The 24,018-nt window shown below is 39.4% G+C and overlaps 3 protein-coding genes across 3 annotated transcripts in view; 2 read left to right on the forward strand and 1 right to left on the reverse strand.

Moving 5' to 3' along the window:
* Positions 1–1,627: 1,627 nt before the first annotated feature.
* On the forward strand, positions 1,628–7,282 carry uap1l1 (UDP-N-acetylglucosamine pyrophosphorylase 1, like 1). Its single transcript, XM_062435075.1, has 9 exons — positions 1,628–1,954; positions 3,470–3,674; positions 3,939–4,114; positions 4,205–4,377; positions 5,274–5,467; positions 5,781–5,921; positions 6,019–6,204; positions 6,576–6,642; positions 6,851–7,282. The coding sequence occupies exons 1-9, from the start codon at positions 1,675–1,677 to the stop codon at positions 6,935–6,937; spliced, it is 1,509 nt and encodes a 502-aa protein (XP_062291059.1). The 5' UTR covers positions 1,628–1,674; the 3' UTR covers positions 6,938–7,282.
* An 850-nt stretch (positions 7,283–8,132) lies between these two features.
* On the forward strand, positions 8,133–12,454 carry zdhhc12b (zinc finger DHHC-type palmitoyltransferase 12b). The gene is made up of 5 exons (XM_062435078.1): positions 8,133–8,567; positions 9,425–9,564; positions 10,064–10,156; positions 11,279–11,445; positions 11,728–12,454. Exons 1-5 carry the CDS (start codon positions 8,471–8,473, stop codon positions 12,041–12,043), a joined length of 813 nt encoding a protein of 270 aa, XP_062291062.1. The 5' UTR covers positions 8,133–8,470; the 3' UTR covers positions 12,044–12,454.
* A 1,547-nt stretch (positions 12,455–14,001) lies between these two features.
* The window catches only part of pkn3 (protein kinase N3), a 24,795-nt gene continuing 14,778 nt past the window's right edge, over positions 14,002–24,018 (reverse strand). The window contains exons 9-21 of the mRNA XM_062434213.1: positions 23,283–23,426; positions 23,070–23,145; positions 21,802–21,961; positions 20,255–20,341; positions 19,497–19,566; positions 19,246–19,337; positions 17,605–17,781; positions 17,437–17,499; positions 17,261–17,337; positions 16,995–17,137; positions 15,210–15,317; positions 14,998–15,078; positions 14,002–14,202 (exon numbers count right to left, since the gene is read on the reverse strand). Coding sequence (XP_062290197.1) covers positions 14,002–14,202; positions 14,998–15,078; positions 15,210–15,317; positions 16,995–17,137; positions 17,261–17,337; positions 17,437–17,499; positions 17,605–17,781; positions 19,246–19,337; positions 19,497–19,566; positions 20,255–20,341; positions 21,802–21,961; positions 23,070–23,145; positions 23,283–23,426 — 1,479 coding nt within the window. The remainder of the gene's footprint in view (positions 14,203–14,997; positions 15,079–15,209; positions 15,318–16,994; positions 17,138–17,260; positions 17,338–17,436; positions 17,500–17,604; positions 17,782–19,245; positions 19,338–19,496; positions 19,567–20,254; positions 20,342–21,801; positions 21,962–23,069; positions 23,146–23,282; positions 23,427–24,018) is intronic.

The following is a 24,018-nucleotide window of genomic DNA, read 5'->3' on the forward strand; positions in this document are numbered from 1 at the left end:
CTATGACTCTAAATTTAAACCAGGAGCAATGGATAGAAGTTTTGAACAATGGATAAATAAGGGAATCACAGCGTTATGTATAATAATTGATAGGGGCACAATGAAAAGCTTTCAGAGTCTGAAGAGGGAATGTGACTTGGAGGTATAAGATCAGTTTAGGTATTTCCAAGTCAGAGATTTCTTTGAGAAAGAAATAAAACCAGATCTTCCCCAGGAGCTGAATAAAGTGACTGTAACACTGTGTAATGCATGTAGAAATAATACTGGGAGAGTGATTTCAGCTCTGTACCAAGGTCTAGAGAAGAACAGAGGAACCTCCACTAACTGAAGAGGACTGGTTTAACATATGTGATGTACAGCGAACCACCACCAGCTCCAGGATGTGGAAAGAATTTTGCTGGAAAGATATAATCAAGTTCTTCATTACTCCTAAAACCAAAAGCAAATTTTCACATTCACAACAAACATGCTGGAGACGGTGAGGGGAGCAGAACGCAGACCATACTCATGTATTTTGGGAATGTATTAAAATGAGAAATGATTAGAATGATGTATGGGTGGAACTGAAAAAAATACTGGGATATGAACTACCAAAGTCATGTGAGATGTTATACTTGTGTAACCCTGACAAGGGAAAATGTGCAAAGTGAGGACAGATACCTGTTTGGGACTGTGGTTTGATTCTGGGTGTGGATCTTTATTGCATGTCATAACCCATCTATCTCTCCTGTGGCTTTCTGCCTTTTCTTGACTATCACTATAAAAAAAAGAAGCACAAAATAAAAATATAGATAAACGCATATTCATAGATTCTGTTTTTTCAATGAGGGAGAGGGAGTAAATGTCATTTCAAGAATTTTAGCTGAGAAATTTTTGTTGTGGACTTTTATGTCTTCCTCCATGTCTAGAGGGGCCTTTTAAATAGTCTACAGTAGGCTTATACTTGAATTAATTCAATTAGAATTATAACGCAGTAAAATGTTAATGTAAATAAGTAGGCTGCTATAGTAATATTTTTTTTTAAATGTATGCTACTTTTTATTTTCCATATTTTATGCCTAATTTGGTAACAAGTGCGTGTAGCTGTACTTAATCAGCATATTACTATTAATTATAATTAAGCTGAATTTAAATGAACATTAAATGATATCACTACTTTTGGGTAATGTTGTTTTTTCTTAGTGTGAAATTTGTAGACGATCCCTAAACAGCAAGTTATTGTCGCAAAACTGGGGGTCGTAAAACGTAAAGCGTCTGTAAATTATTTTTACATATATATTTTATGCTGAACTGACTGCTCTGAATATCAGGCGGTATCAGCTGATGCTAAAGCTGAGTCAGCTCATTTTTAACCTCCGGTCTCATGTCTGTGTGCAGACTCAGATGAAGTCGGTTTCACACAGCTATTTCAGACATGCTGTAAACCTGCAGCAGCATAAAAACATCTTTCATACAGCTGCAGAAAAAAACATCCTGTTATATTTAAGCATTTCACCGCAGGATCCTTGTTTGGATCCGAGAGTAGGGATCACGAGTTCCTCATGACACGCAGTCATTTCCTCCACACAGCAGCCACACTGCTCCTCCACCTTTATCCTGCTCACACAGGGAAGTTGGATTCATTCATGTGTTGATCCACTGCACCGTTTTGCTTTGTTACAAAAAACGATCATCATGCTGTCTTTGGAGCAAGTGAAGCAGAGTTTGGAGACAGCGGGACAGTCTCACGTCCTGCAGTTCTGGTCGGAGCTGTGTGAGGAGGAGAGGGACACTTTCCTGCAGGAGCTATCTCAGCTGGATCTAAAGGGACTGAAGGGTCACTGTGAGGGGGCTGCGAGGGCTGCAGCTTCCCCTCCTGACAGCCTGGATCAACACTTAGAAGCAGTCCCTCCTGAGTTCATCGGCAGCGTGAGGACAAGTGACAAAAAGTGTCTTGCAGAGTGGCAAAATGAAGGTGAATTTCAACATCACTGGTGCATTCTTTTAGAAGGATTACGGTAACATCGGTAACTGTAACAACGGTAAATTGAGAAAATGTGTAGAAGAGGAAGTGTTAGATTATGGAAGGAACAACATGGAAAGTTTGTGTTTTTGTGTCTATCCTTGCTGATTTTACCACAAACACATATGAGATATGTGAAGTTGTTTGAGCTCTTCAGGCAGCCATTGTTTTCCTCTCTTCTGACACTATAAACCTTTACTCATACTTGGAAATGCTTTGAGATGAATCCATTCATCCTGAAAGTATATCAACATCTCACATGATAGTTCTAACAGCTAAAAAGCAGACATGATGTTCACTGTAATGAATCTTTTCTTTTTTTTAAAAAAATGATTGTAAACAACAGTAGGCTTGTGCATGCTCAAACATGATACATAGGAAATATTAAAAACAAAAGAAAGAAGGAAAGAAAATTCCCTCCAGCCACTGGACATATATTGACAAAAGAAAAATTAAGATATGACTCCTCCAACATTCCTGCTCTTGCTCTTGAAAACAACAGCCGTAAGATAAAGTAGTAAGTGGAATCAGTGGTTCTCAACCTCAGACCCTCCCCCACACCTCCAACACCCCCAAGCTGCTGGATAAATCAAAGGGGTCACAAGAGGATTAACAGGAAAGTAAAGATGTTGAAACAACATTTCTGATGCTTAAAATGAAGTGTTTTTTTTAAAGGACAGGTTGATAGTTTTTTCAAGTGTGTCTTAGACCATCAGTCAGGTGTCCATATGAACAGTAAAGAGGTTTTCCTCTCTGTAATCATTCCTCCTGTTCATACTGACTATTTAAAGATCTCCTTCAAATGTGCTTTCAATGGAAGTGATGGAGGACTAAATCCACAGTGTGTCCACACAGTCATTTAAAAGTAGATGATCAGCTTCTATTGAGCTTCATTAGTGTGAGTTAGTCATATCAAGTGATATCTGACACATTTACAGTCTTTTTACCATCAAATTCCCTCTTAGTGTTTCCCTGTTGAGCTGTGGTGGAAGTATAGTAACAAGAAGAGGAACTTTGGTACTAAAAACACTGTAATGTTGAAACATAGAAGATGAAGATTTGACTCATTTGGACGGCTGAAGCTTCATATTAGCTTCACATCAACTTTTAAATACATGTTTATACAGAAGGAGGACTGTGGATTTAGTCCTCCATCACTTCCATTGTAAATACATTATGAAGAGATCTTCTAATGGTCAGTATGAACAGGAGGAATGATTACAGTAAGAAAAACATGATTCAATGTTCATTTGGGCTCCTGAAATGTTAAACTATGGAACAACTCCACCACAGCATTATGAAAGCAGTCACAAGTTAAAGGTTAAATTCAAGCTAGTAAAGTTTTATAAAAGTTGATAGTGTGCTATTTAGGCTGTTGTAAAGTTTAGAAGCCATGATTACACATCAGTAAAGTTCACTTGCATGCAGTCCATCCTACTTCTGCTCATGCTACTATTTTTTTTTCAGGGCTGTTGCAAATCTCACAGAATCGAGTCGCGGTCCTGCTCTTGGCCGGTGGTCAGGGGACCCGTCTTGGTGTTCAGTATCCTAAAGGGATGTATAACGTTGGGCTACCAAGCGGTAAAACCTTGTATCAGATCCAGGTAGAGCGCATTCAAAAAATCCAGCAGCTGGCAGACGCTAAGCATGGCTCAAAATGCACCGTTCCATGGTAAGACCATATGATTAACCTTATTGTACTACTCTGATCATGTGTGAATATAGGCTGTTAATGCCTCTATAGTTAAGCTTGGAGTGGTTTTATGATAAGAAATGTCATGCTAGATTATTTTAATTTATTTTATTTATTTATTTGTTCCGATCATGGCAATTTCGGAAAAATGAAATATATTCAAGCAACCCTTTAAATCCATCTTTTAAAGGGTTGCTTGTTATAGTGAGCAGCAAAACTCTTTTCTGTACTATTGTAACTCAGGTACATCATGACCAGTGAGTTCACTCTGGCTCCTACTGAGAAGTTCTTCAAAGAGAACAACTATTTTGGTCTGGAGCCGTCAAACATGGTTATGTTTGAGCAAAGGATGATCCCAGCGGTCACCTTTGATGGAAAGGTCATCCTGCAGAGTAAAGGGAAGTTAGCCATGGCCCCAGGTAGGTGGATATCAGCTCAGTCACAAGTACTAGTGGAAACACCCAATACTTTCACTTAATGCAACTGATATATGTTGTGCTGTCTGTCAGATGGGAATGGTGGTCTGTACCGGGCGTTGGTGGACAACAAGGTACTGGAGGACATGAAGAAAAGAGGAGTGGAGTACCTGCACGTGTACTGTGTGGACAACATCCTGGTCAAGATGGCCGACCCTGTGTTCATTGGGTTTTGTATTAGCAAAGGAGCCGACTGTGGAGCCAAGGTAGAGTAAACATTAAAGAGTAGATACAAAGAGTGCATTAAAGGAATAGCCCGGTATTTTGCTTCCTATCTGAGATGAGATGAGAAGATTGACACCACTCTCAGCATTAAGGACAGAACTGGAGCAGGGAGGTGATTAGCCTAGCTTAGCATGTTGACTGGAAGCAGATAGAAGTAGCTAGCCAGACTGTTAAAAATCGTAAAAACACACCTACCACCACATCTTAGACTCTATTTACATCTACAGATCAAATCTCAATCTACATTCAAACAAAAAGATAAAAACAATTTGCAGAGTCAGTAAGAGTTTCTGCTGGAACTACTTCTTGGCAGACAGCCGAGGGCAGTGACTTTTTTAGGAATCTTATTGTCAGTGTGAGGTTGCCATGAATAGAGACCTATACTCATGCTGCAATCCATTGTACTCGGAACTCGGAAAGAAACGACCTCCAACACGGACAGGTGCAATGAAATGGTCATTCAAGTAGGAATTCCAAGTCAGAAACTCGGGTGACCCTCTGATCTTTGCAAGGATGCGGCACTAGCTGACTCCTCCTTTCGTATTCCTCTCTTTTAAAGTGTGCTAATCTGAAGGTCCTCTTGTGATGGTCAGAGACTTGCCATACAAATATTATTTTGCGGTGGGTGTCCATGTTTTCCCAAGCAGATGCGCTGGTAGGCATTTATATTGGAAGTCAGGAATTCCGACTCGGGGCGATCGAATTCCGACTCGCAATGGATTGCACTTTAAAACATGTGCTCACCTCTGTAACCAGACACGCTGCACAGAAGTACAAGGTGGAAGGGTAAACTGTTAGGAATAGTTAGAATTAGAATTTTTTAGCAGCAGCTAGCTTAACTTTATGCTTTATTAACACCGATCATATTGTGGGTCAGGTGGTGGAGAAAGCGTACCCTGCTGAGCCGGTGGGCGTGGTTTGCAAGGTGAAAGGCGTTCCCCAGGTGGTCGAGTACAGCGAGATCCAACCGGAGACGGCTCAACTCCGAGGACCTGGAGGAGAGTTGGTCTACAGTGCTGGAAACATCTGCAATCACTTCTTCACCAGGACTTTCCTGCAGGATGTGGCAAAGTAAGAGCCTTTACTGTCACATAAAGTACATGTTGGTACTTCAGCCCGCACAACATCAGAGTCACAGCATATTAAATGACACAGATTTGAGCAAAAAGAGACACAGACTGGGAAGGGACAGAGACATAGACCCCAAAAGACTTCAATGAGTGAGAACTAATTTGACCACCATTCAGTCTGCTAATTGCTGTGCTTGCAATTGCTCTTGCAGGTGTAAAACATCTGTATATAATGCTTTTTTTACATGTAGTTAGGCCCTAAAAGTTTATCTTTTGATTCCCTACTATTCATTTATTTTTTTGTTATCTTACAGGACATTTGAAAGCCAATTGAAGCAACATGTTGCAATCAAGAAAGTCCCCTTTGTAGACACATGTGGCAATCAAGTCAAACCCACCAAACCCAACGGCATCAAGATGGAAAAATTCGTGTTTGATGTCTTTCCATTCTCGAGGTATTATTCATCATTATATTGCTTCACTCTACATATAATGACTTGGGTCATATCATTGTGTCATCTTCTGCTAATTCAAAAAAATTGTCTTTGGAAGGAACTTTGTTGCGTTTGAAGTTAGGAGGGAGGATGAGTTCTCCCCTCTGAAAAATGCAGATGGGGCAGCTTCAGACAGTCCAACCACAGCCAGAAACTCTTTGCTGGCTCAACACTGCCGCTGGGCCACAGCTGCAGGAGCCACACTGCTGGATGAACACGGGAATAACCTTTCTACTACAGCCAGGTCAGAGGCAAATGTTCTGTTACACCCTGCAGCAACACAAGTTGTAGTTTTAGAGAGAGTTACCTGCTGAAACTATTGTCCAGGTGCAGTGGCTGGCTGGCTGGCTGGCTGGCTGGCTGGCTGGCATCTCTCATTTGTTCATTTTCCCCTCATCCTCCACTTCCTGATCTAGGTCCATACTCTGGTGCTATTTGGTGGTCATGTGACATCAGAATAATTTGAAAGCTGCTGTAATCACTTTAAAGAATTCTTCCTACAGTGATGAGAAATTATTACAAAGACCAATCGCTCTTTCAGTGTAGACGTGGGCTTGTGAGTGTCGTATTATGACTGAATGAGATCTAAAAAAATATGTTTTTTCTGTTCCACAGTGTGTCAGCAGGGGACAGTCCTCCAGCACAATGTGAGATTTCACCACTGGTCTCTTATTTTGGAGAGGTGAGAACACTTTATATTGCCATACTAGTGCAACCTATAGAGCAGTTACAGGTTGATCACTTGATTAAAAAAAAAAAGAGAAAGATTGAGATAATTCAGGATTATTTGTGGACAGTCTGCTGTCATTGTCAGGAGTTAGTTTTTGAGGGTTATTCGTTCTTCAGTAAGCTGCTTGTAATTGAACTTCATTGTCACTTATCTCTGCCAGGGCCTGGAGCCGCTGCTTAAAGGGAAGACGCTGCCAACTCCTTTCGTTCTGGATGAAAAAAGAGCCAAAGAGCTGCATGCTCTGTAACATTTCTCTGATGAGTAAAATAGTGTGCGATGGCAGCAGAGATTCTACCACAGAGGAGCACAGCATGGAGATACAAGCCTGGATTGGATGTGTGTTTTGGTAGTTTTTTTAGCCTGAGAAATGAAATGAATCTTTAACTGTGTGAAGATAATCATATCAAACTGCCATTGTATGTCTTATGTAATTGTTACTTTGCTACAAAGCGTGTGACATGAACACTTGAAAACAAATTCTACAAATAAGGGACTCTGTGATTTACGGGGATTTATATACACATTGTTTTGTTCAACATATAACAAAAAATATAATCAAAATGTACTCCCACAGTGTATTTATTTTAGTAAATTACAGTCATTTTTCTCTCTTCTTTACTGTAATTCATTTTTAATTTTTAAAGGTCTAAAATTTCAACGAGTCAATTTTCAATGGTTTCAGGATGTGTTTGAGAATGTTTCATGATATTTATGAAGGAAAGATAGTTAACTAACTCCAACAGCTTCAGTATAGAGACCAGTGGATCTGTGAACAACACATCTGTTTTGATCAATGTAACAAAATGAGTGATAGAACATACCGCCTTTACTGTGATGTAAAAGTAAATGGTTTAAAAATGGCAGGACTTCAGTAAAGTAGCTTTGGGTCCAAAGACTGAACGGCAAGCAAGGCAAGTTAATGTGTATAGCATATTGTAACACAAAGTTAATTCAAAGTACTTTACATGAAACATAAAAGGCATCAAGACAAAATGCAAAAGGAACATAAGACAAAATAAACAACATTTAAATAAAATTTAAAAAAAAAAAATTAAAGTTAAAGCAGAATAAGTGACAAAACAGCAGGAAATACAAAGACAGACAATTGAAAATAAATTTCAATTTTAAATATAATGAAATTAAAGTATAATGAATAATATTTTTTTACATTTTCATTTTACCCTTTCTAATAGTTAAATGTAAATTAATGTAAATTCCAGTCTGACATTCTTACAGATAAACGAATATTATGTGGCAGTGTTACTCTGTCAGAAGTCATGTAAACACTGTTTTCATGCCAGAGGTGAACTAACAGCAGCACGTACAGTACGTACAGTACGTACATTACGTACAGTACGTACCTTTCCCACCATCCTATCCTCGACTGTCTCGTGACCGACGCTGGCCAATCATCACACCGCGGACTGTAAAGGGACGACAACACAAAACAAGTGCAACGGAGCGGACTGTATGCGTTAAAATGACAGATTCCGTGTCAGTAGAGTTATTAGAGCCTTAAATAAAACGCTGACATTCATTAATGATGTTTTTTGACTTATATTTAATTCAATGTTTGGTCGAGTACCGCGAAACAATTTAACGTCAACGTTGCAGGCTCGCGCTGACGGTTGGAATATTGCTAAGCGTTAATTCTCTGACGACATTAACATTTAGCTCGTTGAACGGTACCGACAGGACGCTCGGTGTGTTGTTATTATTATTGTTGTTGTTGTTGTCCGGTCAGTGTGCAGACTGATGGAGGCTCTAACATGCTAGAAACATGTTCAAAAATGTGTTCGGCTCAGGCTTTCTTGTGAGAACAGCTCATGTGATTCTGACATGGGTCATAACGTTAATACTCTTCCTTCATGATACAGGTAAGCCTTCACATTCCTACATCATAACACATGATAGCATCACTGTAGCTTTAAAGTCATATATACATCATAACACATGATATGTTTACTGTAGCTTTAAAGTCATGTATTATATGTGGAATTATTATTTCTCCTCGTATAACTCATTATTACTGATGTAAACTGAGTTAGACAGTTGTTATCCAAGCTGACATCTACACTGAAGTTAATGTTAATCTCTGTTTTTCATCACTTCTAACTTATGATAAATGTGAGACATCATAGTAAAAGCCTTAACAATGTTTAACACGTGTGTGACATCTTTATTTGACTTCTCAAAACAGAAAAAGGGCCATTTCTCTGCTTTCCCCCCCCATCCAGATCACATTAGACCAAGTCTAAATAAACTATATATTATACAAATACCTTTCAAATGTTCATAATAATCTAGTCCACATTTGACAGGTCTAAACATGGTGGGTTTTCATCTAGACCTGGTCTAATGTAATGTCTTGATGGGTTGAAAAAGCAGTGAAATTGCCCTTTTCACATGTAGAATGAAGGTTTCACAAATCTAAGACTGTGTTTCATGACTCTCCAGAGTCTCCTTAGTGATGTAGGCCAGATTGGACAAGTATAGTGGTTTTTGATCTGGATGTTTTGATCTCTGTTTAAACAGTGTTAAGGCTGAAAGTGGTGAAAAAACAGCTGCTAAATATGATATGATTTCTATTTCCCTTAACTTTAGTAGCTATCATTTCTGAAATGAGCTTTTCATGTAATTATGATGTAGGATCCTGGCTGACCTCTCAGCAGGACTGCAGTGTGTGTGTGTGTGTGTGTGTCTTAAAAGTGTCTCCGGTGTGTATTTGTTGCAGAGCTGAGGAAGCAGGAGGAGACAGGCCAGCTGGTGCAGCCGGTGCTCTTTGTCCTGCTGGTGTTGGTGTCGGTTTTGCTCTACTTTGCTGTTTCTCTGATGGATCCTGGCTTCATCTTGTCTGATGACAGCGATTTACAGGTGAACAGTGAACCTAATGTATATGCATATCATCACACATACAATACAGCAACTGAATAACTGTAGTCTTTTTACTTTCATTCTTTAAAACATCTTTTCTCCCTAAACTGAAACTTGTATTGATCTCAGCTGATAGTATCACACACTGCTTCATCATGGCTTTGCAGATGGATTGTGTTGCAGTGCAGGTGTTGCATTCATTAGATGTGTCTCGCAGTCGCCTTGCAGTCAGTAAGTGTGTATGCTGGTGAAGGGACTAATGGAGTATTAGGAATAATCTAACCTTTTAACACTTTAATTCATAGTGTCCTGGAGAATGGAGTGTGTTATAATCCTGATAAAGCATTCATGATAGAGTCGGTATGTCAATATGTGTGTATCACAGCTCTGGGAAACACTGTAGTAGAAAATGAAAACACACTAAGACATGCACACTAAACTGTAGGTCATGAAAAACATTTGAACTGAAAGTGACCAGTCTGTCTTTGTGTTGTACCAGTTCACACTGGGAGTGACTGAGGAGCAGCAGGACATGATCCCACCCACCTCCAAATCCCTGCGACAGAGGCGCTGTGGTCACTGTCTGCTTCAGGTACACACAGGATCATGTGACATGTGGTTGTTTTTTCCGGATGACACACTTCCACACATTCAAAAGCAACACACTGTCTGTGCAGTCTTTTAACAGCCTGTTTTCCTTTCCTGCTGATGGAGGACTCACTGATTATGTTAGTAACTGGTCGTATATTCATGATGCTATGTACCTGTCAGGCTGAAATGTGACACTTGAAGTACTACAGTACTTGTAGCATCCTTTAGTGGTATAGAATAACAGAAGCACAGTTCTATGTTACACACCTGAACCACTTCCAGGAGAAGGAGCTGTACACACAGTCAGCTCCTTATCTACAGTAGTATGTCTCTATTTAGGTTTTCACTTTAAAGGCATAGTCCATAATCCAAACATAAACCGAAGTTTAATCCAACTATGAAAAATCCAAACTTTGAGATTGTAAGGTGGTATTATTGAAAATGATTGACAGCCAACAATCACATCTAATGTAAATCTAACGCTATTTTAGATTTATTTTCAGTAATTTCAACCAAAACATAAAGAACTTGTTAAGCCATGTACATTTTGGCAGAAAAATCCTAACTCGAGGTCCACTTGCTTGCCTTTGCTAGAGCTTTCAGCCACATTTCATCATTGTCTGCATCAAAGGTTAAGAAGGAATCTTGACGTTCAACATAATTGTCTACTCTACATGCAGCCCTCCAGTGCTCCTGTGTGTGAGAAGACACATCAGCTCTGTCAACAGATTGTGTTGTAAAGGTGGCTCTTCCTCATCATCACACTTGAGATAAATTCTCGCTCTATTTTTTTCTTTTTTGGAGCTGTGAACACAGAGATGATGCTCTGTGGCTGATTTAACAGATGGTTCATGTTGCTGTTTTCCCAAGACAGAGAGAACTGAATCACACTCCCCAACAGTCTCCACTGAGACTCAGGTGCACTGTGGCTCAGTGAAGCTCTGCAGCTTCAGGACTGACAGTAGAACACTTTCTGCACTGATGAGCAGCAGTACATATTTTCTAACACTGATGGTCAAGATGATTGAGCTTTTACAGAAGACTGGACCAAGTGTGTGCTTCATGTTTATTCATGTGACAGAAAAGGTCTCTTTCTAACTACAATAACCTTTATTTCAAGCAGCAGCCAATGAGATCAAAGCACTGCCAGACGTGTCAGCACTGTGTTCGCCGTTACGACCATCACTGCCCGTGGATTGAGAACTGCGTCGGCGAGAGGAACCACCGCTGGTTTGTGCTTTATCTGGCCGTACAGCTGCTGGTGCTGCTGTGGGGTCTGCACATAGCCTGGTGAGTAACACACTGTCAGTGACCGTCACTATGCTTCCATGATGTCACCAATCACTGTGCAATCATGGGACAACATGTGCAGCACAGCTTTTTAAATCCTTTTTTTAATATATTTATCGATTTGAGTTATTGAGTATGTGTGTGTGTGTGTGTTTGTGTATTTATTACTGTCTATTTTCAGTTTTTTTAATATTCTGGTACAGCACAGCAAATGACATTGTACTTCTTGTGCAATGACAATAAAGTTTCTTCTCCTCACTGCTTCCCTGCTTGTCTCCTCAGGACTGGTTTCAGCTACGTGCCCACCTGGCAGCTGTGGCTGCGTACTAACGGCATGCTGCTGGCCGTCGCCACGCTGGTTGCTCTGCTGTCTCTGATCGTGCTGCTGCTGCTCGGCTCTCACCTCTACCTGGTCTCTCTCAACACCACCACCTGGGAGTTCATGTCACGCCACCGCATCTCCTACCTCAAACACTGCGGCGCCGACGAAAACCCCTTCGACCGCGGCACCTTCCACAACCTGTGGGGTTTCTTCTGCGTGTGGGGCTCCGTGGTGTGGGAGCAGGTGTACTTCAGAGAGGGCAGCGACCAAGTGTAGGAAATAAGTCTGCATCCCACTCATGAACAAGTTCCACAAACCTGTCTGGACTGAGGAACCATGACGCACATGAGCACAACATTTGGAGATAAACTATTATTTATCTCTATTATTATATACACTATGTGCAGATTATCTTTGTATAGGCACTTGTGTTGTTGTGCCATAACTGTAATATTTCCTGTTTTCTTGAACATCTCTCCTCTTTTTTTCCCTCTCCTACTCTCTTATAGTTGTTATTATACTAAAAATTGTCCAACAGGTGCCCAGAAAGCAGCTCCTGCTCCTCTGTGTGGACAGCAGATAATCAGCACTGCGCTCATGTCTCCTCATCACAACTATTGTTTACAATCTGACCTAAAACAGGAAATGATCCACAGTATCTGCAGGTACTTTACTGCTCTGTATAAAGACTCTGAGGGAAGTTTCTCATAAATCCCTGTTGACTCAAGCTTACTTTTTGTTTATGCACCCACACATTAATATGGACAGTAACTACATTTAACCCGTTGTCTTACTATGACAGTCACATGATAATCCTGACTGATGGACTGTTAATCAACTTTGAAGTTTACTTTTTATACATTTGATGTTTCAGATGCATGTGTAGACATTCCTAATCTATGCTTTCTTTTAAAAAAAAAAAAAAATGGGTACACTTGTTATTTTATTTTTTGTGTAGAAAGTTTTATTCTGTTTCATGTGATAATTTGCTGAATCTTATTTATTCTGCACAGAGAGGTTTACAGGGTCCACTTGCTTCAACAGCTTAAAGAAAAACTGTTAAAGTAACTAATTTATTTTTATTTCAAACCTGAGCTTAGGTTTAATATTTAAAGATGTGAAACATTAACTGTACTGTTCTAGCATTTAATCTAACCTTGATGTACAGGATGCTTTGACTTTCAATGGACAGCACTTCAAGCTATTTTATATTGTACATAATTTTTAAAAGTATTTTGAAGCAGAAAACGGCTTTAGACTTTTTGTATGACTGTTTTAACAGAGTAACTCAATACTGTGGAGCAGTAAGAGTCAGTAGATAGCTTTGAGTGCAATACATAGTTTGGTAATTCCATTTGAGCTTTTTTTCCTCTTGTGCAATAGTAACCCTGTAAGAGAGCAATAAATGTGGTGTTGAGTTTAATGTACAGCAGTAGTGTGGGACAAAACGCTGATGGCCTCCAGTTTCAGCTCTGGTTTCTATGAATGAACATTTAATTCATGTTGTGTACTTCTCAAGTTATATGCAATACTGTCATGCAATTATTATTTTTTACTACTTTGAAAATACAATATTGTACACATCAATAAATAAATGTTTCATGAAGACTGTCCTGTTAATTAAAGTCCAGCAGATAGAAATTTATTCATTCATATTTTCCTTCATGTCATTTTACACTTTACATACAGGCTGGTTTGTTCTATAGAAGCATAATCTCCATGACAGCTTTAAGTTAAAAAAAACCCTCCAAATACAGCTGAGAAACATCAAAGGAAGAGCTTAAATTAATAATTTGGATATTTTCAGTATATTACATCCCAGGAACATATATGAGGTAAACAACAGTTGTCATAGTTACACTAAGAAGAGGATACATTCAGTGCTTTGACCTTCATCATGTAGATCATAAATATTTACAGTGTAGTACTTCAGATTATGAAGGCAGTTTTAAGTATCACTGGCACGTGCTCATTGTTTAAAAAAAAAGCAACAATTCATTATTGCACTGGAGGCAGTTCATACAGAGTGGAAACAGTAAATGTTCATCCTTCTTTGTCCATCAGTATGAGTTTGTGCAGTGTATCTGAGGGACTGTTCACAGACAGATGTGCGCAGCTGGAAATGTGGAACTGTGTGGACGTGTGTAGTTTCTCAGCTTTTTGCTGAATCATAGGAGCGTATGGTCAATAAAAGTAGTAGGATGCTTTTGACAGTGATGCGGCAGCTCTGTGGGTCAACTGATGAAAGAGAAGTCAAAGTCAGTAAAGATGTCTTGCTGCTCAGCGGTGAGGGCGCAGGGCGTTCGTGGCAGGGTGAGGACCGGCTTGAGGCGAGTGAATTCCTCGTCGAAGTTACTGACGTCCTGGTTCGCTCTGATGACCGGCAGGAAGGGAGGCTTCAACTTCTTGGCCAGGAGAGCGTTCCAGTCCACTCCCTGTTAACAGAGAGAGCACAGCTTCATGAACACAGGGAAGCACTGAGAGATCACACACATGATGATCAAACTGAAAAACACCTGACATGATCGGCTGCATTCCATTTAGCTTCACCAGTTTTTTTGCATGCTGATTTATTGTTATTATTGATTTCTTCCAGAACTTCTATCTCAAGCATTTACACTTTGATTTCAACTCTTCTCACCCCTTCCACTTGAACTTTACTCACCGCTTGCACCAAAACTGACATTTCAATTACCTTCAGCACTTTCACTGTGAACTGACTTTTCACCTTCTTTAAACCACCACTCAAACTTCTTTCAGTTTTTCAACTATCTTCAATGTTTCAGTGGCAAACGTTCTGCTTTAGATTTAATATTTACTGCTTCTGGTAATAGTCAGTAGTTAGTGCAGCTCCATATAAACCTCCATAACAGGAGGAGAAATCCCTATTAATGACTCCTGCAGCACGACCCATCTGTTCTGTTGCGTAACAAACTCACTTTTGGTCTATATCTTCTAAATGTCCTAACTTCCATACCACACATTAAGTGCATGTGAGTAACTCGATTACACTGGGTGCTAAAGTTAAAGGTTACATAATATCGGAGATACAAATATATGGCAAAATATTATGAACCAAGCAGAACTGCAACATCTCTGCAGGCCAACCAGAGCTCTGCAAGTGAGAAACACCAAGGAGACTAAATATTTCACTCTCTAACTGTGTCTGTCTAAAGCCAGTCAGACACTTGAGATGTTTTGGAGGAAAGAGGGGACAGTGAGGTAATGACCTGGAAGAATTTATGTCTTTTGATCTCCGAGGCGTCTTCCTCTCCTCCTCCGAGTCTCGTCTCAGGATTTTTCTGCAGCAGCTGAAAACACAGCGAGAGCAAAGGAGAGGAATCAATGAAACAGGACACACACTTCAAATACTGTGCAATTTGAGTTTGGGTGAAAAGAACTCGCTCATGGAGATTCCAAATCCATTTGACGGGAGGCCAACCTTCTGAATGAGGGACACAGAGTCATGAGAGAGGGAGCGAGGGTAGCGCACATCATCATTGACGATACTGTCAAACACTTCCTCTTCATCATCACCGGGGAAGGGTGACTGAAAGAGAACAGACGCAGCACACACTTCATATACACACTTTTTTTCTTCTGTGGTTATAGGACAGTGCAGGTAGATCTCCTGTGGTTCTCTCTGTATGCATTTGGTCTGATCATCAGTAGATGAGGGGTAAATGATGGGCTGTTGTTTGATTTGATTGGCCGAATATATTCTCAGAATTAACCTCCATCCCTACAAACCACAGCAGTCAACACTAGGGTCTAATCCTGAGCACAACCAAGTTTCAAGTTAGGCAACACAGTGATGCTTTAAATCCCTTTTCAGGTTTTCAAGTTGCATTAAAGGATCAACGCTGCCAGCAGTGAATCCTACAACTGCCATCAGATGTGTGGTTTGAGGCTGTTTACTCTTTCCATCCATGACTTTAATGTTCCATGTCCTGCAAACCTCTAGTTATAAAATCTTACAGTGAGGATTCTTTTCAATAAGAGAGCAAAGTGTACGACTAAAAGTAACTCCCAATTGGCCGATGTAGGAGAAACTTCAAAATAAAGGTCATATGTCAGTGCTAACTTTAGGACTCCAGTGTTTTTGGTGTAAGTGGATGAATTAATAAAACATTTGAGCACTGACAGCAGCTCCCATGTCTCAGAGAAGTTAGAGGGAGTCACTATTCACTCACAGTCAAAGTGTTTCAGAAAAATACAACAATACTGAACGTTTGATGGAGGGCCAGTTAATAAGGATCTAATTACATTAACACAACACTTCCTCTGGACAGTGTATGAATGCAGTTTGCAGCACTGATGAATATCTCAGGCTGTTCAAATTTTTCATCACACTGACATGTGTGCTTTAGATCTAACCTTGTACTACATCATGGTCATTGCCTGATTACCCAGTGAAATATGTGCTTTATATAGAAAATGAAGGGATTTGCTCAGTCAACTGTAAAAAAAAAAAAAAGCACAGAATCAGCATACAGATAGTATACAATCTACTTAACATGTTGGCTTTTACTTTCTATCATGTATGACATCTGTGACACGGTTTATAAAAGATTTACTGATAAAATATCCTTCATGAATACAGTCTTATCATCTTGTCATCTTATCACAGAGTCCTCTAAAACACTGAAAGTTGAGTTGTAACAGTGAATCCACTCAGGGTCTGTTTCACACAATTTATACATGAAACTTAGTAAAATATTGACTTGTCAAGTAGATTGGATCAGTGACAAATAAGTGTTGTCAAGATGAGCAATTCAAAAATAATTGACACTGGGTTGCATCACGTCATTGACCCATACAACATCTAACACCATCTACATGTTGACAGTATGATATATTTTTTACAGCTGATCATCTGACTGGAAATGATGAGATAATTCTACATATAATAGTCATTTTATATTAACTTATTAACTTATCAAAATGGAAACAAGGAGGTCACAATCTTTGCTTTGTGGACATTTTGCAATTGGTTGTTCCCAAAGTAAGAACTGAATTGGAAAAGAAAGCTTTTAGGTGTCAAGTGTCTTATATGAGTAAGTTTTAATGTAGCTCATTCTTTTACTGTAACTGTGACTGTTAAGAGTTTCTCCTAATGTTGCCAGTTAGTCTGAGGGATTTTATCCAACTACACATCCTCATTTCTGGATCCATCTCCACGGTGACAGAAACCTTTAGTCGTATCATGCCGCGTGTTTACACTGACCTCCCCCACCAGCATCTCATAGATGAGGACCCCCAGCCCCCACCAGTCCACACTGCGGGTGTAGTTGTTGTCCGTCAGCACTTCTGGAGCCAGAAACTCTGGTGTGCCACAGAAGGTTGAGGTGCGATCCCCGTGGCCCATACCTACAACAGAGTACACAGCTTCACTTGCATATCACAGACATTTGAGATTTAGCAAAACATTTGGAAATAATATACTAAAGATGAAAAGTTTACATCACATAAAATAAAACTTTTATCTTTTACCTTCTTTGCACAAACCAAAGTCTGCTATCCTGACAAAGCCATCTGCATCCATCAGCAGATTATCCAGCTTCAGATCCCTGAGAGAGACACACACACACACACACAGGTAAAAAGACATGAATTATACTACAAGCTCTCAGGTGTGACTTTGGTGGAAGCACCTTGAGAAAACTCACCTGTAAACTATTTTGTTCTGGTGGAGAAACTCCAGACCGAGCAGCACGCACGATGAATAAAACCTTAAAACAGAGCAGAAGAGAAGATGATGGATACGTGACACCGACGTGCTGGATTTGTGTGTGTGTGTGTTTACGAGATGATGTGTGATGTGTGTGTGTGCTCACCGGGCCTGTTTCTCATTGAAGATGCTGGTGTGAATGTGCTTCATGAGGTCTCCACCGGGGGAGTAGGCCATCACGAAGCACACGTGGTCTGCAGTGTGAAAGCAGCCGTGCAGGTTCACCAGGAAAGGGTGACGAGACGCGTTGATGACTTCAAAGATTCTCTTTTCACACATGAGGCTACGCACACCCACACACACACACACATCACATCTAACTCAATCCAGCATGTATTTTCTTATTAACTTTTTATTTAGCATAATACTAAAGAAAATGCTATTTGTAGCAGTTCATTTATATGTATGTTATATGACAATAACATTACAGAGATTGGGACAGATGGGAGCTTGCTTGTAATAATAAATCCATCACATTGGGCATTTAAACACATTTACTTTTTATGAAACTCATCAATCTCAACTTTATTATTCATTTTTCTGCTAAACAAAACAGTGTTCATGATTAGCACTTCCAAAGGCACTTCCACTGACCAAAGGCCAGTCAAAATAGTTATTTGTCTACAGTATGGTTCAAGCTCCAAAAATATTGGATCCGACATTTCCCATAATGCAACTGAACAGTGTCTATCATTAGATCCAGTGGTGGAAGATGTACTGAGATGCTTTACTTAAATAAAAGTACCAATACAGCAATGTAGAAATACTCCACTCAATACCAGTAAAAGTCCTGAATGAAAGATCCCACTACAGTAAAAGTATTATGAGCTTGATGTAGTTTAAGTCTTACAGTAAAAGTACATAAGTATTATGAGTGAGTTGAGCTAGTTTACACTACTTTATATACAGTTAGCTAGTTTAGTCCAGTGGTTCCCAACCTAGGGGTGGGGCCCCTCCAAAGGGTCAGCAGATAAATGTGAGGGGTGGTGAGATGATTAATGGGAGAGGAAAGAAGAAAAAACTAAGTTCTGATACACAAATGTGTTTTCAGTTTTTGGACTTTTTCTCTAATCTTTGATTTTTGCTGAAATATTGGATCATTGGAACATTTCTTGAAATGAAACCATGTGAGAAGTTTAGAGGGAAAAAGCTGTTAACAACTCATAGACATCTGAAATGTGAGTCTGACTACACACTTTTTGCTAATATTCTGTTCACAATATCTTAATAATGGTTTGCTAATACACTGACAGAACTTTTTTAGATTTAACTGTGATATTTCAGCACAGCAACATTTCATTGATAGTTGTAAACAGCTGCTGCCTCTGTGTATTTCAGCAGCTCTCTGTTCAGTATCATCTCATGTTGCAGCTGACAGTGTAACATCACCTTCTGTAGGCTATAATATTCTCTTAGCCTCTCATATTAACCCTAACTGCATTACCACTCAGTGCTAATGTAACTCTGTCCGGAAAAAAAACACACAGGCTGACTACAAGTTGACTGTGATGGATTAACTACGTCCTGAAAGGTTCAAGTCATGAACTGAAACAAATGGCTGGAACATAAGAGATCAACCTAAAGACTTGCTTTAGAAAACAGTCAGCATTAAGATAAAGTAGCAGCGTTCAGCATCCAAGCAGAGAATCAAGTTTGTGAGAACAGTGGATACCATCTACATGTCTGAGTATTGGACAGAAGCATTTAGACTAGAATTAGATTTGAAATGAACTGGCTGAGTTATTACCTGTCAACTTCGTCACGTGTCACGATGTCTCCTTTCTTCAGGGCTTTGATGGCGTACAGTTTGCCAGACTTCTTATACTCTGCTAGCAGCACCTTGGATCAGTAATAAAATATAAATGATATATGTTGGATGCACATTAACCTTCATTTCTACATTTTATCCGACAGGAAATAAGGGATGGTGTGATCACATGTCTTTTTTTGGTCAAAAACGCATTTTCCAAAGGGCTGGTGGACAGAAGAATGACTCACCTTTCCAAAGTGACCTCTTCCCAGTACTGAAATGCAGTTGAAGTCTTCCATCTGTAGACCTCCATCCGTCCTACATGAAAACATATCAATGCACAAGTATTTTACGAATGAAAACCTTCTTTTTAAATCATTTTCCACTTTACACAAAGTGTTTTATCTATACCTATAACATAAAAAACTACTACTAAATATACATTGTTTATTCCCATCCAGCTGACCAGCTACACTTTGTTAAATTATAGCACATGCTGTTGAGGGTGGGAATATTCCACAGTGATATTCTGGAGAATTAAAGGTTTTACTTAAATATCAGGGAATGTTGTAAAATTGATCAAATTAAAGGAGGTTGCAGTATATTTTTATGCAGTTTTAGTTTACTACAAACACAATAAATTAAAGTTAATTTAGGACTGTTTCTGAATTATTTAGTTAAAAAAAAACTAGAAAAGTTGTTCTCATTCCTACTCAGTATGGCTTACTTTGGAGGTGGATGGATGGAGGGTTGTCGTACAGGCTTCGGGCTCTTACGAGGAGACTGTTTTTTTGTTTTTTTTTGCATGAGGTAAACAGATAAGAGAACAAATGACAACTGAATCACTCAAACACAAAGAAAAAATACAAACTGAAAAATCAATCTTGATGAGCAGAGCGACAGAAACAACCACTGCTCCAGATGATGGATTGTATTTAAAGTTAGAAATGATATAATGTTTTATTGTTGTTATTCTCATACAATGATATTCATATGTAAATCTGACTCGCTCACCAGTAGAGAGTCTTTAGGGATCTTTCTTGAGCGATGTGGAGATCTGCCGGCTTGTTCTTCGTTTAGTGCAGCGGGTTCTCTGAAAAACCAAGAGGAGAACCTTTTACACTGCTGCCATTCAACAGTTATGTTGATTATACATACTGGTTATAATGCTGTCTTATAGTTAGCATTGCTGACTTGTTTTAGACCTTAAATTGACTTTGTACCCTCATGCAACATCTCCACAGCAAACACTCAACATGTTACTGCCTCAACACCACTGACACGTTGCTGTAATTTCACACATATATTATATGTACTAGTACATAAGGACCAAACCCCAAATGAACACCAAAGGCTTTTGTGGGCAAAGGTTGTATATTCTCACTCAGCATTCAGTTTTAATATCACACTGATCAGACTGTTATATTTTGTGTTGCATTCATATAGATCTAGAATCTCAAAATGATGTTTTTTTTCTGTTGCCAGTTTATCACTTCCTCCTTTTATCATCAGAATTCTGTCTATTTGGAATATTTCAGTTTATTGTATTTATGGGAAGGTGATATGGTCTTGCCTTTTAAAAGGGTAAGGCTGGTGATGTTCTGTAATTTTGTCTCCCCCAATGTAATAATACAGCTAGGTTGAGCCATGTTTTGACCAACTGTCAAAAGCTAGCTCAACCTAGGTTAAACCAGCTACTAACTCAGAACTGGGGGCTAGTTTGGGGGCTAGCTACCAGCACTGAGTTAGTAACTGTTTTGCCAGCTGTGAAAAACGTAGCTCAAGCCAGCTACACAAAACTGGTCTACCAACTGAACACCAGTTAAACCAGCTTGGGCAAGCTGCCTCGGCAGTAAAACCAGACCAGCTAATGACCAGCTAATGAGTGAAACTGGTTCTGGGTGGATTTTACAGCAGGGCTCCAAATTCCATAAAAAAACCAAAACCAACATTAGTTCATCTTTTTCATTGATTTTTTCTGACATCTCTCTAAGTTAAACAAACATTGTGGAAACAGAAACAGTGTTTGTTGGGGACTATTTTTTAGCTGTGGATGAATCCATATTTCTTGCTCTGTTAAGGACAGTAGGATGTTTGTGTGTGTGTGTGTGTGTGTGTGTGTGGGGGGGGGGGGGGGTACACATTGTAGTTTATTTTGAGTAAAATAAACTACAATGTGTTTGTTGATGGATGTGTTTTTAATAGTTTAATAGACAAAAATGGAGCTCTATTGCACAGAGGAATAATATTAAAAGGCTTTGATAGTAGAGTCATGGGTTTAGCTGACAATGAGAAAAATACAGAATATCCCCTAATTTTTTAAATGATACTTATTATTAAACCAGTCTGTTAACTCTGGATGCAGGGTCAGTAACAATGTTGCTATCATCCCTTCACTGCCGTCACATTCTCTCTAGTCTCAGATAAAAAGAGGACAGTAAAATAGCCTCAAGTCACTGTGGGAAGCTGAATAAAGAAGTTAATAGCTGACTTTTGTGACTGCTCTTTCATAGAAGTGACAAAGAGATGTTTTTCTGGGTCACAGTGCCTTACCGTACTGGAGAAGGGCTGAATGATGTGGGGCCAGTGAGTGGGCCTGCAAGTGGAGGGCTCATGGGCTCCATGGAACTGCAGGGGGGCAGAATGCTCATCATCAGACGGCCCCAAGTGGCAAAGTTCATATTCATCTGGGCAGCGCGCAGAAAGTCCTTCCCTGTTACAATGCAAATAGTGAGACGAGAAAGGCCATTTAAAGAGAATTATGATGATGGATTGTAGCTGTCACATGGTACTGTGTCAAATTAGCTTGTGTATCTCAGGACTGCATTTATTTAAAAGGATGTATTTGAACGTATTAATGTACAATAGGCTTCAACTGGATCTCAACAGGTCTTAACAGGTAGATATACTTAATTGATAAAGAAGTTGGCCGCTTCTCTTTGTTTGAATTGTTTTGACAAGTCATTTGGTTTGTCTGAGAACACTTAAAGACATGTGACATATCTCTCAGAACAGGTTAGTCTGGGTTGTGGTGGGTATGAACCCAGGAGCACGCGTTCACAAACAGCTTGGGTGACTAACCTTTATGCTTTGTGCCGACCACAACTACAAGTCAGTGTGCTTCATAGCACTTCTACACACAATGATTGATTCCACTGGTCGTCAGAGTACTGCATTATGATATGTATAATTATATTGACAAAGACCTGATGCTGATATGATAAATTAGTTTATGATGTTTTCTAGAAATGGATTTCACAAAAAAAAATCATCTGCAAGAAGACTTTTGTAAGGGATGGCTGTACTCACACCAACCAGACTAGGACTAGGACTTCACTTGCAGGTTTAATACTAACATGGGTTTTTGTTCTCTTGGGAAAGTTACAAATTTTAAATGTAATCCAAGTCATAATTTAGTTGTTTGACTGTGATTTTTTTTTATTAATGATGATACTGATGTGTTGAGATAATGTCATTTGGTCATCTGAACTCCTGCACCTCTCCTCTCTATACATTAAGCACCACAGTGGAAATAAGTCTTAGATGATGTCAAATACAAATGAAACTAAACAACTTCCATCCTCAATCTATATTATCATTTATCAATAAACTGTACTTTAAAAAAGGCTTTTGAAAAAAATGACGCTTACATCATCTTCATAATATGAACTGATGTATGCCTATACAGTGATAGCTGTTAGTGAACCAATTGACAATGAACCCAGCTTATAAGGCTGAAATGGTAACAAGAGGCAACAATTAGTGCTAAGCTGAAATTTGGGTAATACAGTTTATATCAATGTGAAAATAACTGCAGTAACCTTTTTCTTTAGGGAAAATTCTTCTCTGCCTCTGCAGCTTGGATCGCCGTTCAATGACAGGATTGATAAACGTCACCTGGAAATGAACAAAGGAGTGGATTATTCTTCAGCACAGCTCTAAAAAGGTTTATTATTTGGTGTTCGTCCAGTGAATGTGATTACAAAGACATGCAGGAGTAATTCAACTGTTAAACTAGATATGAGAGTGAGAACCTCGATGAAGACGTTGCCCTGAGGCTCCAGCTGGAGACACATGCCGTGTCGCTGATTATCCAGGAAGTCCTCCAGCCGCAGGAACTTCACCCCGCTCAATGCTCGCCAGTCTCTCCAATACACGGCGATCTCCAGCTCCCTGGACTGGATCAACAAACACACACACATTACAAATATTCATAGTTTTCATAGTTTTATATTTCAATTGATTTTATTTTTTTTAAAACTGGATTTGCTGTTGCAGAATGGCTTTATCGCTCAAATTGATGGACACATGATGAGATTTCACTAGCTGGCAAACTTAAAAATATTTAAATAAAATAAAATAATATAAATAATAAAGTCAAATGACAGCAGCTTGAGAAATGTATTTCTGAGAGAGTAAGCCAAATTCATCAGTCATGTAGTACTGTACTCTACTCCTACTATCTAATGGAAACTGATCTGTGTGTGTGTATCTATCACTGATTTTCTCCTTTAAAATGTCAAAACTTGGTCGGTACAAAGAGCTCAAGAGCTGCTGGGCTCGTATGGGTAAACCCAGATTAGAGCAAATGTGGGAGGATTAGCGGTGGGATTAGATGCGGGGAGGATCGAGTTTGACCAAGTATCAAAGAAGGGCTCGGTCACTCCGGCTCACAGGCGGGATGAGAAGTCGCAGCTCTGTGATTGTGCTCGACCTGCTAACAGATGTTCACCATTAGGGGCAACAGAGATTCTCAAAATAAATAATCTG

This window comes from Scomber scombrus, chromosome 15 (genome assembly GCF_963691925.1).
Source record: "Scomber scombrus chromosome 15, fScoSco1.1, whole genome shotgun sequence".
NCBI lineage: Eukaryota > Metazoa > Chordata > Actinopteri > Scombriformes > Scombridae > Scomber > Scomber scombrus.